Here is a 20,873-nt window from a genome sequence, read left to right as displayed (position 1 = left end):
AGTAGCGACCCCGATCCCTCCCGCTATATATATCTTCTGTCCTGGTTCTTAAGCCACGCTTTCTATCGTTCTTCGCAATGATTTTCGGATAAACTTTCGATATTTTTCTGCGATTGTGAGACAAGTGCACGCTTTTGTTAAAAAGCCGTTCTTACGCGCAATGTCTCTTGCTTTTTGAAATACAGCAACAGCAGATCAGAAACCCCGGAGCCCCCGGAGGCAAATCTTGCAGCACAGTTTCCGAATTCAAAAGATAATATATGTTTACATTGTGTTGGATTAAAATCTCCGTAATCGTCGTCGCGCGACAAATCGATCTCCAACGTCAGCTTCCGTGGTATAATCTCCGTTTTTTTTCGGCGCGGTGAAATCGCGACGATTTTCGCGATATGAAAAATCGCCTGATGTAAATTACGTCGACGTTACACGATCGAGGCGTGTCCAAGGAGGCGAGCGAAGATAAATCCTGGAGGGGGCCAAGCGCGAGTTCGCGGGATGTTTATTCGAAAATCGCGGAGTGAAGCGCGGCATTCTCGATCGGGATCGGTAAAAAAAAGGTCCCGGTTGCCGACGATCGAAATTTTCGAGTTGGAAAAATATTGCGTGAAATTCAATACGGTCGGCGTGAAGCCCACGACGGGCCAATTTTGGACATGAGCCACCCTCCTAACGTCTCTCTCTCTCTCTCTCTCTCTCTGCACGCGCGCTCTAAGATCTATTTGTAAAACATTGACTCCTCCCGCGTCCGAGTATTAAAGCATTTCCGACGGCATTTCCGAATTCGCGCCCGTTATTTAATAATTTAAAATTTAACTGTCGACGTAATTCTCATTACGTCACCGATCATGCACGTCGTCGGTCGTCCGGCGAGAAAAACATAGACGTATGTTTGCAGTTGCGGTCTACGATATCCGCCTGCGCGAGGCATTCGCAATTGAAACACTATCGTGCTTTCGTTCGGCAAATAAATAATATCGCGCTATACAAAGCGTTGAATAATTAAAGGCTCTAATCCGTCGATAAAATGTATCGCGCGATACATTTTTGCACGAATTCGTAATTTAATACTCTGCCGCTGAAAAAAAGTCTTCCGTGCACGCGCGCGAATGATATGCTGTATCGATGAAAATTACAGCCAGACGCACAGCTCACGGATAAGAGACGTCCTCGAGGATGAAGAAATGCGATAGCCCGATATATTTGCTGATAACACATTATTTCTATTTCTGACCGTTTATACGTTACGTGCGGTAACACGACCACTCGTTTTCCGCGGGCCTATACGCCGACGAGCGTGCGCACGGCCGTTTTCAAAGACGATTTACACAACGGACGGCAAATAATATCCTCCCCCGAGATTTAAGCCACGCAATCTACGAGTCGAAAAGAAATTCTGGTCGAGAGAGAAAATTTCCAACGTCCAACCGGTCGCGTTGCGTACGAAAAAGAAGTGTACATTACTTTGTAAATAAACAGCTATTTTTAAAAAAGAGTCGACATTTATTTCCTTCATTCAATTGCAAAGTGACTGAAAACGCAAGCCAGCCTTGTTTATTTTACATTTAAAGTTTCTCGTTCGTAATTCTGTAGTGCGATGCTGATTACAATATTATAATAGTTTGAAAAGCAATAGTGAATCTGTAATAATTGTATTTAATTTATTTTAATCAAAATTACAAAGGGAAATTATCTTTATAAACAATAAACTCTCGCCTCTCTTTATTCAGTGCCACACGTCGTTTGAGAAGCTTGCGCTTATTCATCGTGATTATTTTTCATAAATGTAACATTTATCGTTACATTGACAAGTGTTGTAGGTACGCGTGTTGTAAAATGTGCGCGTATATGTAAGACTTTTATAAGATGTATCTAGATGTTTCTTAAGTATAATAGCCGTCTCTTCTATCTGCTTCTCGTATTATCGTCTATCCAAGATAATACTATCTCATACTATCGTCAAAAGCTCTGGCGCTCATCTCCGTATATATTATTACGATAACATCGTTGGTGTCATCGGTGGCACCATTACAAATTTTGTTCCTCCGTGAGTCATCGTCGTCTCTCTACAAACCTTAATGTGTATGACACACGCTAGTACATTAAAGATAATATAAACACTATCGTTATTCTCGACGCGCGCGTCCCGCGTTATTTCGGCGCACGATTTTCGAGGGTTATCTCGCGATCGACAAAATTTAGACAAACATAATACTCAACTAGATACACAATATTTAATTATATTTATTAAGGACGTGTAATTAATATATATGCCTCCACATGTATAACATATACTTACTAGTTAGTAATTTCTGCTTAATTTCTGCTCTAAATATATTCGTCGTGGAATTTTCATCGATAAGAAAAAAAAAAGGAAAAAATAAGGGAAAAAAAGAAAAGAAAACTTTTCGTTACGTATACTGTATCGAACACAATTATAATTTTTTTCCTAACACTTATTTTCCTCATTAGCGCAACTTTGTCATCATTATTCACATTAACATGTATGTGTGTGTCGACTATGAGTAAATATACATTTATACAAAAACAGCCTAAACGCCCTTCTCCGCGCAATTCACGTAATCAAAATCTTCGCGTATAATTTTTTTATGCGCTACTCTATTTCTACTCCAAAAATTTGACAATAGTCTACATTTGTCTGTGCCCCTCTTATCGCATCCTTATCGGATCGTTTCGTGCCTTATCGAAATATATGCGCGTGCACATATAGTGTAACCCTCGATAAAGCGCAACATCGTTTAAGGTATAAGTTTAAAGCGAAAACGTCGCCGTCGCTTGCATTTGCAAAATGTTTGTTCTAGGTTTGTCCTATAATCGCCGCTTATTTTCTATCTTCTGCAGACAGGAATGTATGCTTCTATCATGTTGCATTAAATTTGGCAACGGAGCAGTTTAATTACGGATCAGTCTGCAAATGTAATCTTTCTCATGAGAATGTCAACGAGTCTCAACGAGTCTCTCAAAGCTCTTCTCCGAGCCGTTAATTTATATCTAACGAGGAGTAATTTGATAATCTCTGTTAATTATACATATATGCAAATTGCATTTAAATTATATTTAGATTGCACAGAAAGGATTTCTCAAAGTGCTGACGTCTCAAGTACGTCTCGAATTAATTCGCCCTTAGAAATATATTACTTCAATAAGTCTTCGACGAGGCATATACTATTTATATCAAAATATTCGACGTTTATTAAATTTTTATTTATTTATTATACATAAAATTATAACAATAGATAACTTTCGCAACTTCATCACGCATTGTTCTTTGAGAATTCTCATTTCTAAGCTATTATCAACGTTCATTAATAAACGTCAATTCACTCTGATAAACGTCATTGACAATTTTCCAATAGGCTTTGTGCAGATAGATCCGAATCAAAATTCTCTCGAGAAGATACATCGTTGCCGCTATCGTGCCTAACGGGTCATTGATATATGTATAAGAGTACGCGTCTTGGCACGAGGGTGAAAAATTTAACGGGGAGCTTGAATCGCGGAACACGTGGGCGGGAGATGCAGTCTGTAATTATTACTACGACCTTTCGAATGGGGCCAATATCTAGCCAATATCTAAAATAGTTAATCGTGGGTGTACAGCGAAATGTCTGCATGATGAATCCGCGTTTGGCGCATGCAGCTGCGTGCAGCCGAAGAACGCGAAGAACCATTCTCGCCCAAGAAAAATAATCGCGACTTTCCACGCTCTATTATTTCCGCCGTTGTCCGCGTTGCTTTGCATTTATTCGCGCGAGCTGTATCTTCTTCTATACCGCATAACATTTCTATTTTCATCGTTTCCCTCGATATTTCACAATCAGAGAGGCCTGACGATTCTGTATTTTTTTTCGCATGAAGCATAAACAAATGTTGGCATTTTTGCGGTCATCGGGTGAGATCTTAAGTGCGTCTTCTAATAATAAATTTTATATCACGACGATTATTAGTCTTGTAAAGCAATTTTTTATGCCAAAGTTGCTGGAAATGTAATTTCACATATTATTAAATTGATAATTAATTTAAGTACAGATGCCAATGCCAAAAAGCATCTTATACATCCATAAAGAATTTATCGTGAAAAATATCGCCCCAGTCAGAATTTGAATTTAATTCTATATTTCTTTCGGAAGAGAATAATGCGTTCATTTCTATTCAATTGCAAACCAATTTGCGTATATTATTTATATACGCAAATCGGTTGAATAGAATTCAATCCGTATATATTGAATTCTTCCTAAAACGTAAAGTGTGTAATCCGATTTTTTATCGAAATATAGGTATATTATTCAAGTTATTCGAACGGCAAATTGGTAATCTCGCGTTAGTCCCTCATACGATTGTAGCTGCATCGAGGTTCGATCTTTAGTTAGATTATCCCCGATCTTCCATTCATGATCGTCGCATGATCGTGTTTAATAATGAATAATTCGCGGTTAAGAGAAACTTCCGAAGTTTCTCCCGGAAATTCCAAGTATATAATTAGGTACAATATTCAAATCAAATCAAGATGCAATCGAGCATAAAAGTAAAATTATAGTAATAAAGTAATATACACTAATAAAACTACTAAAAAAAGTAAAAGTCAGGAACACACAGCAAATAAGTATAACGAGGAATCCAAGAGATCGCAAGTAGCTTGCGCGTATTTATTTTGTTTTTAATCGAATATAAATCTCTCTCTCTCTCTCTCTCTAATTCTTTATTAAATATGGAACCCTTCATTTTTTGTACCTGTATATATCCTTCGAGAATACATCCTGCCTTCTCCACAATTGTCCCGTCTTATTATTATCTCGTGTATCAGCAATGTTTCATTATACATCTTTTATTTTCGCTCTGTTACGTTTCGATCCATATCATCGCATGACAATGGTCTTAGTCAAAATATGGCATGCGTTGGCCGTCCGGTTCCAATTTGAGATTTGGCGCGCGGCCGAGTCCCCCAAAGGTTAACGATCCTGGTGTGGTGTGCGGAAAGAAATCGATCGAACGCGGAACGGAACCGTCGCCGATCGCCGCGGTGGCTCGCGACCGGCGACGCCGACGGCTCGGCTTTCACTTATCCGCAATCCGCGATCATAACGCGGATTACACGTTATCATCGGACCCCGTCGCCGTCGTCCACACATATAGGCTCCTTAAATTCTCGGCGACGATATGCGATCTGCCAAATTGGCGCTCACCGTCGAATTCAAGTACGCGAAAAGGAAGAGCAAGCCGCATACCTGCGAATCGGCAACATCGACGAAATGAAAGTGACTCTTTCAAACGCGAAGTATCGTCGACAAATCGATTGACATTTAATCAACGTTCGACATTTCGTTTCAATTTTAACATTGCATGTCGCGATCGTGGCGTCATTTAAAGTGTATCCCGCGAAAATTAAAAAATATAAGCATAACATTGCATTTTTTACTTAAAAAAATCATAAATATATCTGTATAGAGGAGTTATGTGGTTTAAAAGTTAGCCAAATAAGTCATATGCTCTAACAATAGTAACACAATCGTAATTTATCTTATAATTTTAGAAAAGCCAGAATTAAGAAAAGCGTGATTAATATTAAAAACTATAATCGCCAACTATATATATATTATATATGTACCACATTTTTTTTTCCTTAAGTACTAACGGTATATAGCAATTATATAGCTTGCAATATTACATATATATATTTTTTATTAATTTATATATAGATATATATTAATTATACATGAAAATATGACACATTGTTGGTATCACGCGGGAAACCGAAGGATATTAAATCGAGTCTCCCCGGCAATTTATCACCGGTGCATATCGTTCGCACGGATGAAGCGCCGGCGCGATACTTATTTCCCTCGAAATCTGAAGTCCGATCGGAGGATGTGGACCCCGACTATAATCGACAACATACGACTACACGCGTTATCTATTTATACGGTCTATTTATACGTAAGACGTATCAGAGACGCGCGTCGCGCGAACCGCCGCCGCCGCGGCCGCGAGAGTATCGCCGACGAGAGAGGTGCGCAAAGTATCCGCGATGCTATTGACCAGAGCAGAGCATCCAAAATCATCGCGCGTGCGACCAACATCCCGAGACAAATTTCACCGTCGCTTATTTAACACACTGATTGCTGATTGTCAGAATTAAAAAACTCCGTGCCCATCAACGTCGATGTTTATATCAGCACCTTATTTTAATATATGCTACTTTGAGTATATATCTATAATTTTTTACATCAAAACTCACAAATTTGTAATTTCCCCCTCCGAAAAATAGAATCAGCGAGTAGCGTCCATCTGTTGATCGCCAACGTGCGTTAATAAAAAAGAGGTTGTTTAACGAAAGGGGTGGAAGAGATAGTAAAATGAGATAAGAACTTGTGACGACATACACAATTTATGTTCGTAAAACAAAAAACAACTACTGTATACGAATCGCTTATTCAGATTGTTTATCCTCCTTTCTTCTAAAAAAAAGGCGCGCATGTTAAATCGATACTCGCATCTCTCGAAGTCTTCTCGAAAGTCTCGACGTGCTTTGTTGGCTCTTTTCCGCGATGCTGATGATTGATTCTGTTGCTGCGCTAACTTCGTGAGCGGCTGTCATAGCATATTTTGACAGTTGTGTGTATAATATTAAAGCTAAATAACGCGCGCGAAGGGCGCGTCTGTGATGTCTAGTTATACTAAATTTTTTAAACGAATATTATTATTAAATGGTGCTAACAATAAGTTAATATCTCACTCCAGCGGTCGTTAGAGACTCACGTTATTGATCGGTAACTTTTTTCGTCAGCCGACATTTACACTTAATCGGACAAATAAACGTAGCGAGAAAGATGACGCACTCGCGCGGAAGATAATTTATTATAATTGCCAAAGACGCACTTCTGATGAAGATGCTGATTGCCGCGCTACGGACGACGGCACGGAATTAGTCTTAAAGCGATAACCGAAAGATGAGTGTACATCGATACAGCGTAATTAATTGGCAGTTTCTAATTACACAGTATGCGTGAGATAACTCCGTCTGCGCGAGTAATCGTATACGGTCGGGATCATTGCGACGGAGTGGAAAATTTGCAGTCTTATATATATTGAGCTAATATTAATTTAAAACACATCGCGCGACGCTTGATATTATAGTCTGAGCGATCCCATTTTTCAAAGTACAGTTAGAAAAGGCGAGGAGTGTATACAAAGGAATCCACAAGTGGAAATATCTAACGTCATTGTCAGTTTAGAAGAAAATTTGTCGCAAGATGTACAAATTTAAAGAGAGATTTGATGACGTTGGAATGCGATAACAAAAAACGAAAGAGACCTGTAAACTTAAATAAAAGAGAGACATATAAAAAAAAAGGCCCACATAATTCTAACTATTTCGTTATCTATTGTAATCAGTAATGATAAGCGCTAAGATGTCACGATAAGTCTGTAAAGAGAATAAACTTTAACGAATTTCGATGTGTTGCGTCGAAATATTGCGTAATTGAACGTGTCGTATAGAAAGACGACCTTCGCAAACTGAGACAATTGCTCATGAAAAGATTTATGCTCTCAAAATTGGCTAAGATGTCAAATGTGCACGTGATGAACAATCAAACCCAAAGAGAATACTAACGATCGGGGTATACGTAAGAAATAGCAGCATGCTTGATCGATCAAGCGAACCACGTATTAATAACAAACGAAATCATGACGACAGATGGTTGACATGTTTTATCTACGAGCTGATTTCGACGAGCAATAACAAGAAATATTTACGCTATAAAGTAATCATGAGAGTAATAATAAACACCTGTTGCCAATATAAGTGGATGATCCAGAACCACCCCAGACGCTCTTCTTTTATCCACAATCATTGAAGAAAAAGTTGAAAACAGTTCAATATATCATTTTAAACATTAAATATCATTCAACAATGGAATGTTTCAAATAAAATATAATTTAATTTGAAATATTTTATTAAATTTAATGTTGAAAGATACTTAGAAAAAAAATTATTATATATTAAAATATTATTATTAATAATAAATAAATATCATTATTGTAATAATATTATTGATAAAAATGTCATTTGTCTGTAGAATCTTATTATTATTAACAAGATTATTAATATATATCCAAAGTTCTCTACAAATAAATGACATTTTTATTCGTCTTTATTTTAGAATGACAGCTAATTATTTAATTAGAACAAGAGCGCGAAAAGTCTGTGGACAATTTTGTCAATTTCAGATGTAGGACGATTTTCAGAATCAAGGGCACGAAGGGACCCAGAGCAGGGCACGCAACGAGTACTAACGTTCGAATACTCCGAATAGATCTTCAAGATCGCGCCGCCTGAAAGCTCGGCGAGCAGCTGTTTCCGCGACCCATTTAAACGTCGTTCGTGGAAGAAAAAAATTCCTATCGCAGGAATGTTTCGTGCCATGCGCGGCCGGCGCGGCGCGGCGCGGCGATGCGACGACGCGCGACGTAACGACCGATGATTTTACGAGAAATTCCCCTGTACAGTTAATCGGCCGGCGCGTGTCGTACAGTCGTACAACGTCCGCTTCCTCCTACGTGTTAGCGCATTTAACCGGTACTGTTAATTGGCACGCCCTGTCGTACTCTATCAATTCCAGACGAGTACCAGCCAGACCTAGACGAGTATGTAACTCGAATACCACGGTGGCGAGTTTCTCGATTTTCTCACGTCGGCGTCGCGTAGAAATATATATATACCTAAGTATTAAACGTACAGATAATCGTGATAAGGTGGGAACGCGCTCTCCCCCCTCCACTTAAATTCTTGTAGCACGTTCTTTGGATCTTACGAAACTCTCGTAGCAAACTATCGTCCGTAATAATTTCATTTTAACTATATTAAATAGCACTGCAATTAAAAATTGCAATAGAACCGTAACAAGAAGTAACAAACACGTTTTTCGATGTATACACAAAAAAATAAGGAATAGAATAAAAAATAAATAAAATATGTTAAATATATGTAGGATGTACTATTCTAGTATATTTATTTCTAACGACGTGCTCTCCGATCAGTTTTAATTAATAATAATAAATGCATAATCAATAAACTTGTCACGTCCAGAGTTATCTGGAAGTGTTATCGCTTACAACGTGTAGATAAAAAGACCAATTACTTGTATTTGATTTATTTGCGCATCCGTATATGAATGATATTTCATGTTTCTCACGAACGAGGGAGAAAGCCTAGGAAATCAAATTCGTGTAAGTGAGTTTAAGTTTTTTACTAATTTATTTTTCCAATCCTTCCCAAATCTCGTTTAATTTTACTTCTATCGATTTATCGATAGACAGCTAAGACAGCTTCTTGTAAAAAAAAAAAACTCTGGAAGAAATAAGAGAACAAAATAAAAAACTTTGAAGAATATGGACTGTTGCTTTCGTGCCCCTCGTACTTCCTTCCGCTCCGAGTTCGCGGAATCGCGCATTGCTGTCATAAACGTTATTCGAAACGGAGCAACTTCGCGTAAGCTTTCCCGCGAAGCGTGAATAATATATATGAACGTTCGATACGTTCCGCGCGGTTCGACGAACGGAATGAATTTTCGCGGCGACGCGACGGTGAGCCCGAGCCTCGGTAAATGCGGCCGTTTTCGGGCCGCGCGCGTTTCCGGAACGGAGCACGCGGATCTCTAAAATTAGAGGCGTTACGAAAAATGTTCGCCGGTCGGCGCGGCGCTGCGCGGCACGATCTTTCCTGGACGCGTTACGCTTTATTGACGTATGCGTAACCATTGTCAGTAACGGCTTATCCAATACCTGACTTGACGTCGCGCCGTCGCTCGCTCCGGACGGCGCGACCCGGCGCGTCGGACTGGAAGGAAAAAAAGAGATAACGAGAAGGAGAACGGCTACGAGTCATCGTGAAAATCACGGGCGTGACTCATTGCGCTCTTGATTATTTTTGTCATAAAGTCTGAAAATACAATCCGAAGGGCTGCGGCCGATATATGCGCGAAGAGGCGGGGGCTCCGGGAGAGCCTTGAGCGCCTGCCAAAAATGAAGAAAACACTTGCAAACGCGTACTCGAGGACGCTCCAATTTATCGGTATCTAATGGCTACGTCGAATGTACGAAATGAAATTTTGTAAGCGAGAAAAAAAGAGATTAAAAAAAGGAGACGTTCGCGCGAATAACTTTGCTCCAAGTTCAATCAGATAAATCGTATTTCCGCTATTTTCCTAATATCATCCGACAGAGAGATAATTCCCTCCGAACACTTCCTATATTAAGATAACGTTACGTTTTAACAACAAAGCGTGTATAGGTATCACTTGAACAGATTTTTAATTATATTACCTTTTTTTGAAAATAATTTCTTCAACGTAAAAAGGATCAAATGCAAGAGAAATGTAATCTTATCGCACGTCAGCTGCGATTAAATTACATTTGAAAAATTATGTTGTTCGTACAAATCTATAATATACAATCCGTATGTTGTACATTTACATGTAACAATTAAATTACGATATGTAAATTATGTGTGTTTCGTTCTTTAATTCGTATTTTATAGTAATTATAAACCATTTTATAGTACAATTATAAACCGTTGTCTGATATCTGTCTCATTACCAATACCGATTCACAATATACACGCACGTCACCTTTTCAATAACAATAGAACTTCTTAGCAAAGGAGAAAACCATAAAATAAGTTTATTTCACGTTCATCGACACGTGTGTAATGTAATAAGAAAATTACTACAAAATGGATTTGCAAAAACGAACTGTTATCGCATTACCGATACTCGAATTACTTTTCGATTAGTTCAGTGTTCCCTCCCTTCCCCTCTTCGATAAGATTACGATAATCTAAAGGAATTGATAATCGAGATCGAGCTCGATTCTCCGCGCAAGTGACTTTTGGCAAGTGAACGCGATATTACCTACTGACTCTTGTTCCTATCGTTCAATTCTTTAGCTACGTTTTCTACGCTCGAACTCTTCTTTTTTTTTTCACTCTCCAGGGCGTGTCGTAAACGCAAAGAGAAAGACCCGGCATATGCCGTGTATACTCTTGGTGTACGCATGTAGGACTCCGAGAGAGCATATACACTTGGTCCTTTTCTGTTCTTTACAATAGGCAGCTGCGACCCGCGTCGGATAAAAAAAGAAAACAATTCAACGTTTTCTCTCTCACCCGCTCTCCCTGCTCTTTCTCCCTGGAACAGGTGTACACACACGCATATACCGGGTCTCTGCGTATCTACGGCCAGCGTGGGCTCGCTTTAAATGGGACGAGGTACAGCCGAGGAAAACAAATCAAAGATACTTTCTTCTCGAGGCCACTTTAACTGTTACTCTTCTGAATTGGGGAGCTTTAATAGGTCGCGATTTTTGCGTGGATCAATCACCTCGATCTTCTCCTACGAGTTAAAGCGTGAAAAAACGAAGGACGTTACGTTCGACGGAAATTCGTTCGATTATCCTTTGCGCAAACCGACGAGAGTTACTCGTGCGATAATACGAATATAACGTGAAACGCGGAAAGGCGCGGAGACGGAAGGATTTACGACGGCTGTGCACGATCGGTGGCCGGTCTGATTTGTGGAAAACAAGACGAGCCCGTCCAGCTAGACTCGAAAGGACTGTCTGTCCCAGGGCGAAGGAAGGAGGGGAAAGAGAGAGAGAGAGAGAGAGAAATATGGGAGGAAAAAAAAGGAAAAAATCTCATATATGATAACACCCGCTCACCTTTTTCTGCTGCTTCTCCCAGGCGGGGTCCAAGAGACCCTCCCTCTCCCATTCCTCCTCCGGTGCCATGTATCCGTCCCCGTAGGCCTCCATGTCGTTCATCCTGCCCGCTCGGTGTGTGCGTGTCTCGCGTTCCTTCAAACGCCAAAAGCTTGATGTCACGCGACTTTGTTACGACGCTCGGCCCGTTACAACGGGAGAAGGATTCAGCGGTAGGACAGAGACAAAGCGAGAGAGAGAGCGACAGAGAGAAAGAGAAGGGAAAAAAATGGGAGAGAACCCCGGCGAGAGAGAGAGAGAGAGAGAGAGCCGCGAACGCTTCTCTCCTCGAAGCGGCCGAGAGAAACGCTCGATCGAAGATCGATACGCGTGTTACCTCCTCGACGCGTACGTATACGTCTCGTTCGTCGCGGTGACAGCGTCGCGTGTACCGAGGAGGGGGAAGGGGTTCGAGATTTAAAAAACAAAGGGGGGAAGAGAGAAGGGAAAAACGGCGAAAGCAAGGGGGGAACGAGAGCGGTGATTAAGGGTCGGAGGTGAATATGAAGGGGGGGGGAATTACGAGCGGAAGATTAGACGAGGGTAGACCAGTGGAGGGAGAGAAAGAGAAAAAAAGAGAAAGAGAAAGAGAGAAGCGCAGCGAGACCCCGACGTGAAAAACGTACCCGCTAAGCCCAGAAAACGTTCGGTTTCGTGTCGTTCTTTCCCTCGCGCTGACCCCTCTGCCACGAGTCTGACATATACGATTTGCCTCGCCGGCGCACGATTCCCCCTCCCCCAGCCCTTCCCCGCAGCGCCCGCCGCTCCGCCGTTAGGGGGACGAGAGACGAGAGGGTCTCATTCGCTCTCCTCGCGGCTTCTCGCCGGGGGAGGGGAGGCAAGACCCCTCCCACTCCCATTCCGACACCCTTCTAAATTCTCTTCTCATCCCTCCCTTCCCACCGCGCGATCCGCGATCTTTGTGTCAAGTGAATGCTCGACAATGCGAAAATAGCTCCGTTTTATACGGTAGCAAGAAGAAACGTGCGCCGCGGCGGGCCCCGCCGCGAAGACGGTTTGTGACGGTTCGCGATCGCGTCCCGTCAAACGTGAGGGGGTTTTCGCCTCGCGTTCGACGTACCCCGCGTCGTTGCGTCGCTCGCGTAACGCGTGCGCCACCCCGAGAGAGCAGGGGTGGCAGCTGGCGCACGCGCGAGTGACGCCGGACGCGAAACAACGCGAATCTCGCCGGGGCCGGGGCCCGGGGCGACGACGACGACGACGCACAGACCGGGTCTCGCTGGCCCGAAAACTAACCTCCGTCCTTCTCCCTCACGCGCGCGCGCGCGCGCGCGCTTATATACACACGCACGCACGCCGATCCGCAGCCGCAGCTCTCGCTCGCGAGGACGCAGGGGCGACGAAAATAGCGTCGGAGACGGACGTCGAGGCACCTCATTCACCCACACGCACGACTAAAATAGAACCCGCGCGTAAGTAATTACCGAGTAGACCGGAGCGACGCCATTCCCGTGCGAGATCCGCGGAATCGCCGCCACTGCCGCCAGCCGCCAGCGGCACGGAGCAGCGCGTCATGTAGAAGGGAGACGTGCGCGTACGAATTACAATGAAGTTATGAAACAAACTAAGTTTCTCTTCTTACAACTTAATTGTTCTGTTTTCGAAGAACAGACGGCTTAAAATTGAAAACACTAGAATTACGAATTAATTTACCTGCAGTCGCAAACGAATGCACTCGCAATCGCGAACGGCATAAATATAATTTTTAACCAATTATATCTAAATACACGACATGACACAGCTATTCAAAAACTACTGAGAACTTCTCGTGGGATGCGAGGCCAATAATCCTAGTTCCAGAAAAGCGAAAGGTGATTGGCCACCGCGCCGAATTCCACAATCTTCTTCCTTCCAGCTGAAATAGTACAGCCACAGTTCGGCAATGGAAAACAGCTGACCCCTCGACAAGTTGGACTCAATTGACCGCGTAAATTGGCTGATTTAGAATAATAAAAATATCTGATTGGCTGGTCAATCGCTCTGGCTAATTGCAATCGAAAAATCGCGCGACGGACGTTTTTGATTGAGAATTAAATATTATTGGAAGATTACACCATAATTTCTCTGTTTTTACTTAACGCATTTTATTTCGGGTGTTATATTTCACGTCTCACGCGTCAATTTTGTTTATCGCGCGCTGTTCAATCCACTTGTTCACACGTCACCATTCAAATTATATGCTGGGTCTACAATGCGAGTCGCAAGAATTGACCGTACGCACGGTCGAATTTGAGGAGAACGAGGAGAATAATCGACCGTGCGCGCATGGTCAATTCTTGCGACTCGCATTGTAGACCTGCTCTAAAACTTTCCGACTGTGCGACAGAGATGGCTCGATACGCTGACTCTTTCCAATCGGGTGGAAGTAGCCGGTACGCGTTCTATCGCGTCTCCTTTGCACCACGCGTGCGCGTTGAGCACGCGTGAGTTCTAAAAGCTGTCGTTTCGGAGCAGCGTATTTGGTATTTGACGTCAAGTTAGCGGTCTAGCGTATGTATGTACGTGTATACTAAAGATGCCGTCGAGTGTCGAGCCATGTGGCAGGTTGGAGCTTATTATGGTAATTCTTCAGTTTAGCTACAGCAGCACAAAAAACGATGAACTTAGGTTCATTCGACGCGTTTTTGCACGAAACGAAAGAATCTGGCAGAAAAAAGTGTCGCTCTGTCCCGCGACGCGAGATACTAATCGTTAAAGTTGACAGGAATCAGGTTATGATTCCTGTCATACCGACGAGATGCAGCGACTAACGACCATGCCCTGCGGCCACATGCGCATGCTCAGTGGTCGCACGCGCATGCAAAGTGAAATATAGCAGCTATTTTGAATATTGAAAGGCATAAATAACTTATATATATGTCGAAATAGTTCACGCATACACTTCCACGCGAAACTAGGTTTACCCCCACCTCCCCCCTGCTTTCGGCGGATGTGCGGTAGCCCGTTCCTTGTTTACGTGTATACTGTTTATGCATACACAATATATATGCGAAATAGTTCACGCATACACTTATTTCCACGCGAACCTAGGTCCACCCCCACCCTCCCCCTGCTTTCGGGGGATGTGCGGTAGCCCGTTCCTTGTTTACGTGTATACTGTTTATGCATACACAATATATATGTCGAAATAGTTCACGCATACACTTTCCACGCGAACCTAGGTCCACCCCCACCCTCCCCCTGCTTTCGGGGGATGTGCGGTAGCCCGTTCCTTGTTTACGTGTATACTGTTTATGCATACACAATATATATGTCGAAATAGTTCACGCATACACTTTCCACGCGAACCTAGGTCCACCCCCACCCACCCCCTGCTTTCGGGGGAGGTGCGGTAGCCCCTTTCTCGCTTACGTGTGTACTGTTTATGCACACACAATATATATGTCGAAATAGTTCACGCATACACTTTCCACGCGAACCTAGGTCCACCCCCACCCTCCCCCTGCTTTCGGGGGAGGTGCGGTAGCCCCTTTCTCGCTTACGTGTGTACTGTTTATGCACACACAATATATATGTCGCTACCGCACATCCCCTGAAAGCAGGGGGAGGGTGGGGGTGGACCTAGGTTCGCGTGGAAAGTGTATGCGTGAACTTTTCAATACTCAAAATAGCTGCTATATTTTCCAAACTTTTTGTTTATAACTTTTTAACGATGAGTAACGAGCGACGGCTAAAACCTTCCGAAGGTCATTCAGGAGGGTGACCTTGACAACATATGTCAAGGTCAAGGTCATTGGGGCTGGGTCCGCTATTATACATATTTACCAAGTGTTTAAAGCGCGTCATCTAACTTATGTACAATAGATTAAATGACGCTTTTTTTTAACGAAAATCACAACTTCTATAAAGCAGGACACACACGTGTGTGTGTGCCCTGCTTTAACGAAAATCATTAAACAGATAAATCGTGCAGAATAACCAAGCATCTCGATTCAAGCAATTAGGTCTCACGCTTGGAGTTTCTTTAATTTAATTATGCGGGGGAAGCACACACACACACACACACACACACACACACACGGGGGGTGCAAGGGGGGGCCTTCGGCGAAATTATAAAGCACATGCATGCTTCCCACGCATAATTAAACTAAAGAAACTCTCAGCGTGAGACCTAACTGCTTGAATCGAGATGCTTGGTTATTCTGCACGATTGATTCATTTAAAATTGGCGCAGTTTTACATGCGCGTGCGACCACTAAGCATGCGCATGTGGCCGCAGGGCATGGTCGTTAGTCGCTGCATCTCGTCGGTATGACAGGAATCATAACCTGATTCCTGTCAACTTTAACGATTAATATCTCGCGTCGCGGGGCAGAGCGACACTTTTTTCTGCCAGATTCTTTCGTTTCGTGCAAAAACGCGTCGAATGAACCTAAGTTCATCGTTTTTTGTGCTGCTGTAGCTAAACTGAAGAATTACCAAAAGTTTAACCCTACTTTATGACATTCGACGTGGATGACTCGTAAATAATGATCGTTGTGCTAGAATTTACGTTGTCTCGTTGAACAATGAGACTGTTCATATCGGCTCGTCGAACGTTGTTATACATCGTTACCTATATTTTACTTAATTCGTTAAAGTGAAAAAAGAATTATTTCCATCAGGTTTGCGCTGTCCTTTTAATTAATAATGGAAGGCGATCTAGAACAATTTCTTGCCGATACCTGGCACGATATTGCTGGTTTTGTTGACGAATCTGCGGTCTATATAGATCATGCGGCAACGGAATGTCTTCATTGGCATACCGGCGGCAAGGTGTATTCCTTCCTTAAGGCTGCCGGTGCGGCGTCGGTTCACGAACAGGACATGTACAACTTTCGCGTATGTAATTCATATAAAAGAATGATTTTTGCTGCTCGAATCTCACAATTGTAAAATTGTTAATTTATCATAACGATTTGTTGCAGTATATCAAAGTGCGGAACTGCAAAAAGGTGGTGATCATTTCTACTTCTGCCAATCTAACTTTTTATCAACGTACAGTTAAGATGATATTCGAGAAAAATGCATTCGAGCACTGCACGATTATTACTGCCGCGCACTCGAGCGTGTTGAATTACGAAGACGCAGTGTCGCCGGAGGATCGAGTGGATTACGCCAAATTAAAGAGAGACGTAAAAAGCTGGATGCAGCGTAATCAGCGGTCACGGGTAACGCTCGTCCCTTTTTTTTATTCGTTCGACGTGCAAGTTCCGGACTTTAAGTTGAGTTCGTTACGCGTCATTGAAATTTTGTCGTTATACATCGATTTATAGGACCGCTCGGTGACAATACTGTTTCGACCAGTTTTCGTTAGCCTGATTGACGATGGTCTGTTTGTAACGCCACCTTTTGGCGATCTATCGTCACCTTTGAATAGTGGGTCGATAAAGAATTCCGAGTACGCGGTCGAACATTTTGTAAGTTTGTTCAACAGTTTATTGACGTACTTGAATTTGAGAGAAGACGTTTACTCAATGGGAAAATTTAGCGAATACGTCGCTGAAAAATTAGAAACGTTACCGATGGCTGTCGAACGTAGAAACGCAAGTATTTTGTTTATAATAATTCTAACGATAAATTAAAACGAAGCAAAAGTACCGAGAAAAAAAATATTTGAAAATTTTACTTTAACGTTTTATCTTATACGTTAGAGTTTAGTTGGCGCAAAGGGAAAAGGAGTATCCGTAATCTTTGTCGACAGAACGTTAGATCTTTGCACTTCTACCAGCAATGATACCGAATCGTTGCTAGCCAAGATATTGCGCACTTTGCCTCATTTACCTCATCACTGCAACGACGTTGCGATAAATATGTGTCCTTTGTTTCGCGGACCACAGGTATAGCAGCTCGTATTGCAATGTGATATACGTTTCATATTATAAACAATATTATGGAATCGTCGTTGTTGCGTGAAAATTGCATAAAAATTGTTTTCTTTTTTACGTTTTAAGAAATCTGTCGATGTGCCAGGATGCTTGGCGAGCAGCGACAAAACTCTAATGAATATATTAATCACGAAAACACAAAAAGAAGTATTGGCCACTACGAATAAAATGCTCATCGATATACTTCAAACGAAAGAAAATTTAAAATTGAAAGAAAAACTGAAACCAAAACCAGCAACGAGGATTTCCGCGCATAGTTTAAAGAAACTTGTAAATAAATTCAAAGACATAGATGATCTTCGTACTATATCAGAATCGAGCAAAAAACTTCAAGTACGTATACCGATGATGAAACATTTTTAATATGTGCTTTTTTGGTCAAAACAATTCTAGACGTTGCGTATAATTTTCTCATAGCGTATACGCAACTTGAAAAAATCATGTATCTGATTGTTATTCGTTTTACCGCAGGTAGCACTGGGAATTGTACAAGCCCTAACGTCGGAAGAAACTTCCCGATTAGAACTATTAATTAGTTTCGAGAAACTAGTTTTACAAAACATAGCTGTGAGTCGTGACTCTACGAGCGTGCTTGGACAAGTACGTGTCATTATTTGGTTTCTCGTGTACTCTCAATATCGCTGTTTCTCGCGAGAGATCACACTTTCTCTTTCGATTGTTTTCAGTTGAGTGGTATAATAAAAACTCGCGAAAAGCACAAGCTACACACGGATAGTATATTGGCATTTTTGGTGCATATTTATGCACTAGCTGGAACTGAAATACAGTTCTCCCTTCAACAAGAGCAGCAGCTGGAAGAAGCCATCGCTGATGCCGTATTTGAGGATATCGTGAAATTAAAGGGAAATACAACGAAGACGTCAATGTACGAACAATCTTTGTCGCTTTTCGGTTAGTAAAAAATATGTTACGAGATGCAGAAATAACAAATCGATTAAAATTATTGATTATCTATGAAATTCTTAAAGTTTATTTTTTAATACATTAATCTGTCATTTAATTATATAAATGATTTTATCAAAAATATAAGTTACGTTAGACCGTTTTGTCCTATCTATAATTAAACTTTTTATACAAAATCATAAAAAATGTAATTTATCAAAATTCGTGGTATTTGATCTTACTAAATAATTAAATGAGACGATAAGTGAATGTATATAAATGTCTACGCAACATTCTAATACTAATGTACGTCTAAATTAGGTGTTACAGATGCTGAGACTATAAAGGAGACGTCTGCAAAAATAGCAAAACATATTATGAACATCTTACACGAAATAACACAGCAACGCGCGTCTCTACATAATTATACGTACGAAACTACACGTATATTCACACGTATACATAATTATTAAAAAAGATTTTTAGTATTTACGTTCAGAGACGCTCATTGTCTCACTTTGAAATCGATTCGCTGTGCTTCTAATATTTCATGTTTTACGTTTTTAAGTATTTGCTCAAATATGAGTAGAATATATACAGTCTTTTTTATATCTCTTACAGTTCCTTGATGTGCAAATCGAGTTCTCGAGAGATCGTTCGACGCGTTGGCATTTTACGACAATTATTAACGGATATGCTCCATCCAGATAGATTTGAACTTCCCGATTTACACCAGAGATCACCCTCGTTTATTTCCGCTGGACTGAAGTAAGTTTAAATATACGTTACATTATTTTACCACGATACTACGCTTCAAGACATTTTTTTCAATTTTTCTAAAGAAATTCTGAAATCTAACTTATTTGATATTTATATACCTTTGTGACAGCTTATTCGCTAAAGGAAGAATAAAACCCCATCCGTGCGACAACACGTGGATTATCATTTACGTCATCGGAGGTGTAACGCCAGAAGAAATAAGAGAGACCAAAGAAATTATATCGTTCGTCGATTCGAATTGTCAAATAACAATAGCAGGTTCGAGACTGTTAAATCCGATAGACATAGCGGACAAGGTTCTTCTCTCGTCGATCGATCGTTGAAACAATTATTGAATTTTCGCTTTCTATCGCGCATCATTGAGAATCCATTTTATACCAGAATCAGAGATCGTATAACGAATCTGTTTTACATTGTCGGTGGATTGTAAATGGCACATAAACTCACGAACTACGGTGCTTTTGTCAAGCCGCAGCCTATAATTCACACCTGACCCTTTCAACGGATTGGCGCGCGACTCGCGTTTGGGTACCGGTCCGTCCCATCTCGTGTAAACCGTCGCGGCGTGAAACCGAGACGTTTGAGCCCGAACGATTCCGAGCAGATCTCTGGCGTAGTTATCCATACCGAGTACACTCCTCTCTTTCCTCGCCTGCCAATAGTACGCCAATATATCGTCCATAGCTAACAGAGCGATTCTCTCATTGCTGAGAAACTCGTCTTCGAGCGTGCGCAGAGTCAGCTGGAGCTGATCGTCGTTGCAACAGCTGATCACCGTTAAGTTTTCCAGGGACTCGTTTACGACGCGGTCTACCGTTTCGGCTGGCGGTTGCACATCGGCTACCCGATACGCGCCGCGTATCGTGGAAGACATCAATTCGGCTATCTTGCTCATCCGTATGTGACCGAGGGTGTCGATCAGTATCGCGCAGGCATCGCATCCGTCGATCCTGATCCCCTTGTGACGCGCGGGCAATATACATTTCGCTACGAATTGGCACAGTAACAGAGTCTTCCCGGTGGACGAAGCCCCGACGATCTCGACGACGCTCCCGTTGTCGATGTCGCTCGAGAACAGAACGTTGTCGAGGTTAATCGGCCGCGGTTTCACGCCGAATCTCGACAACAGCTCTAGCCCGTCTTCGGAATGGAACTCCATACTATTGCTGACTCACAAACGTACGTCCGTTACCTTCCCGTATCACTACAACGTTTCGAATATGATTGATCAACGAGCGTTACTCCATTGTTGAACACCGTTGATTATTCGCAGACGAGCCCGCCAGGATCTTCCGTGGCTGCAGCCGTGTTGTTTCGGCGACGTCACGGAAATGCGATAAAGTTATTGTAAAACTGGCTCGCTCCCCTTCGATCGTATCGATATTTCGAGAATTACAAAAGGTTTTCAATACTAATTATAATTTTGCAGAATCGATGAAAGTAAAATTAAAAATATAAATAAGCCGAGGGCGAAAATAAATGGCACGCGCTTCGTAGTGTCTAGTTAACGTTGAATTGTATCAGCTA

General features: G+C 41.8%; 3 protein-coding genes across 9 annotated transcripts in view; 1 reads left to right on the top strand and 2 right to left on the bottom strand.

Moving 5' to 3' along the window:
- Actn (alpha actinin) overlaps positions 1-13,331 on the bottom strand; it is a 22,182-nt gene extending 8,851 nt beyond the window's left edge. For 3 of the 5 annotated variants that reach the window (XM_077411309.1, XM_077411304.1, XM_077411307.1), the window contains exons 1-2: positions 12,402-12,559; positions 11,737-11,871 (exon numbers count right to left, since the gene is read on the bottom strand). In XM_077411309.1, coding sequence (XP_077267435.1) covers positions 11,737-11,838 — 102 coding nt within the window. In that variant the 5' untranslated portion in view covers positions 11,839-11,871; positions 12,402-12,559. Of the gene's footprint in view, positions 1-11,736; positions 11,872-12,401; positions 12,560-13,032; positions 13,178-13,220 lie in introns of those variants that run through there. The other 2 variants (XM_077411306.1, XM_077411305.1) reach the window with 2 other exon arrangements.
- On the top strand, positions 13,069-19,814 carry LOC143900222 (sec1 family domain-containing protein 2). Of its 3 annotated transcripts, none has more exons than XM_077411313.1 (11): positions 13,069-13,208; positions 16,401-16,617; positions 16,704-16,946; positions 17,052-17,321; positions 17,430-17,615; positions 17,730-17,996; positions 18,135-18,263; positions 18,350-18,575; positions 18,888-18,996; positions 19,188-19,334; positions 19,456-19,814. In XM_077411313.1, the coding sequence occupies exons 2-11, from the start codon at positions 16,426-16,428 to the stop codon at positions 19,667-19,669; spliced, it is 1,983 nt and encodes a 660-aa protein (XP_077267439.1). In that variant the 5' UTR covers positions 13,069-13,208; positions 16,401-16,425; the 3' UTR covers positions 19,670-19,814. The 3 variants fall into 3 exon arrangements, with proteins under 3 accessions (XP_077267439.1, XP_077267437.1, XP_077267438.1); XM_077411311.1 differs by lacking the exon at positions 13,069-13,208 and adding an exon at positions 14,191-14,340; XM_077411312.1 differs by lacking the exon at positions 13,069-13,208 and having other exon boundaries at positions 16,269-16,617.
- Positions 19,683-20,873, bottom strand: Xrcc2 (X-ray repair cross complementing 2). The gene has a single exon (XM_077411318.1). The coding sequence runs from the start codon at positions 20,503-20,505 to the stop codon at positions 19,693-19,695; it is 813 nt and encodes a 270-aa protein (XP_077267444.1). The 5' UTR covers positions 20,506-20,873; the 3' UTR covers positions 19,683-19,692.

The sequence above is a fragment of the Temnothorax americanus genome, unplaced genomic scaffold (genome assembly GCF_048541705.1).
Source record: "Temnothorax americanus isolate GAGA-0224 unplaced genomic scaffold, ASM4854170v1 Scaffold3, whole genome shotgun sequence".
NCBI classification, from domain to species: Eukaryota; Metazoa; Arthropoda; class Insecta; order Hymenoptera; family Formicidae; genus Temnothorax; species Temnothorax americanus.
Note: the sequence above shows the minus strand (reverse complement) of the source record. Positions and strands in the feature narration are given on the sequence as shown.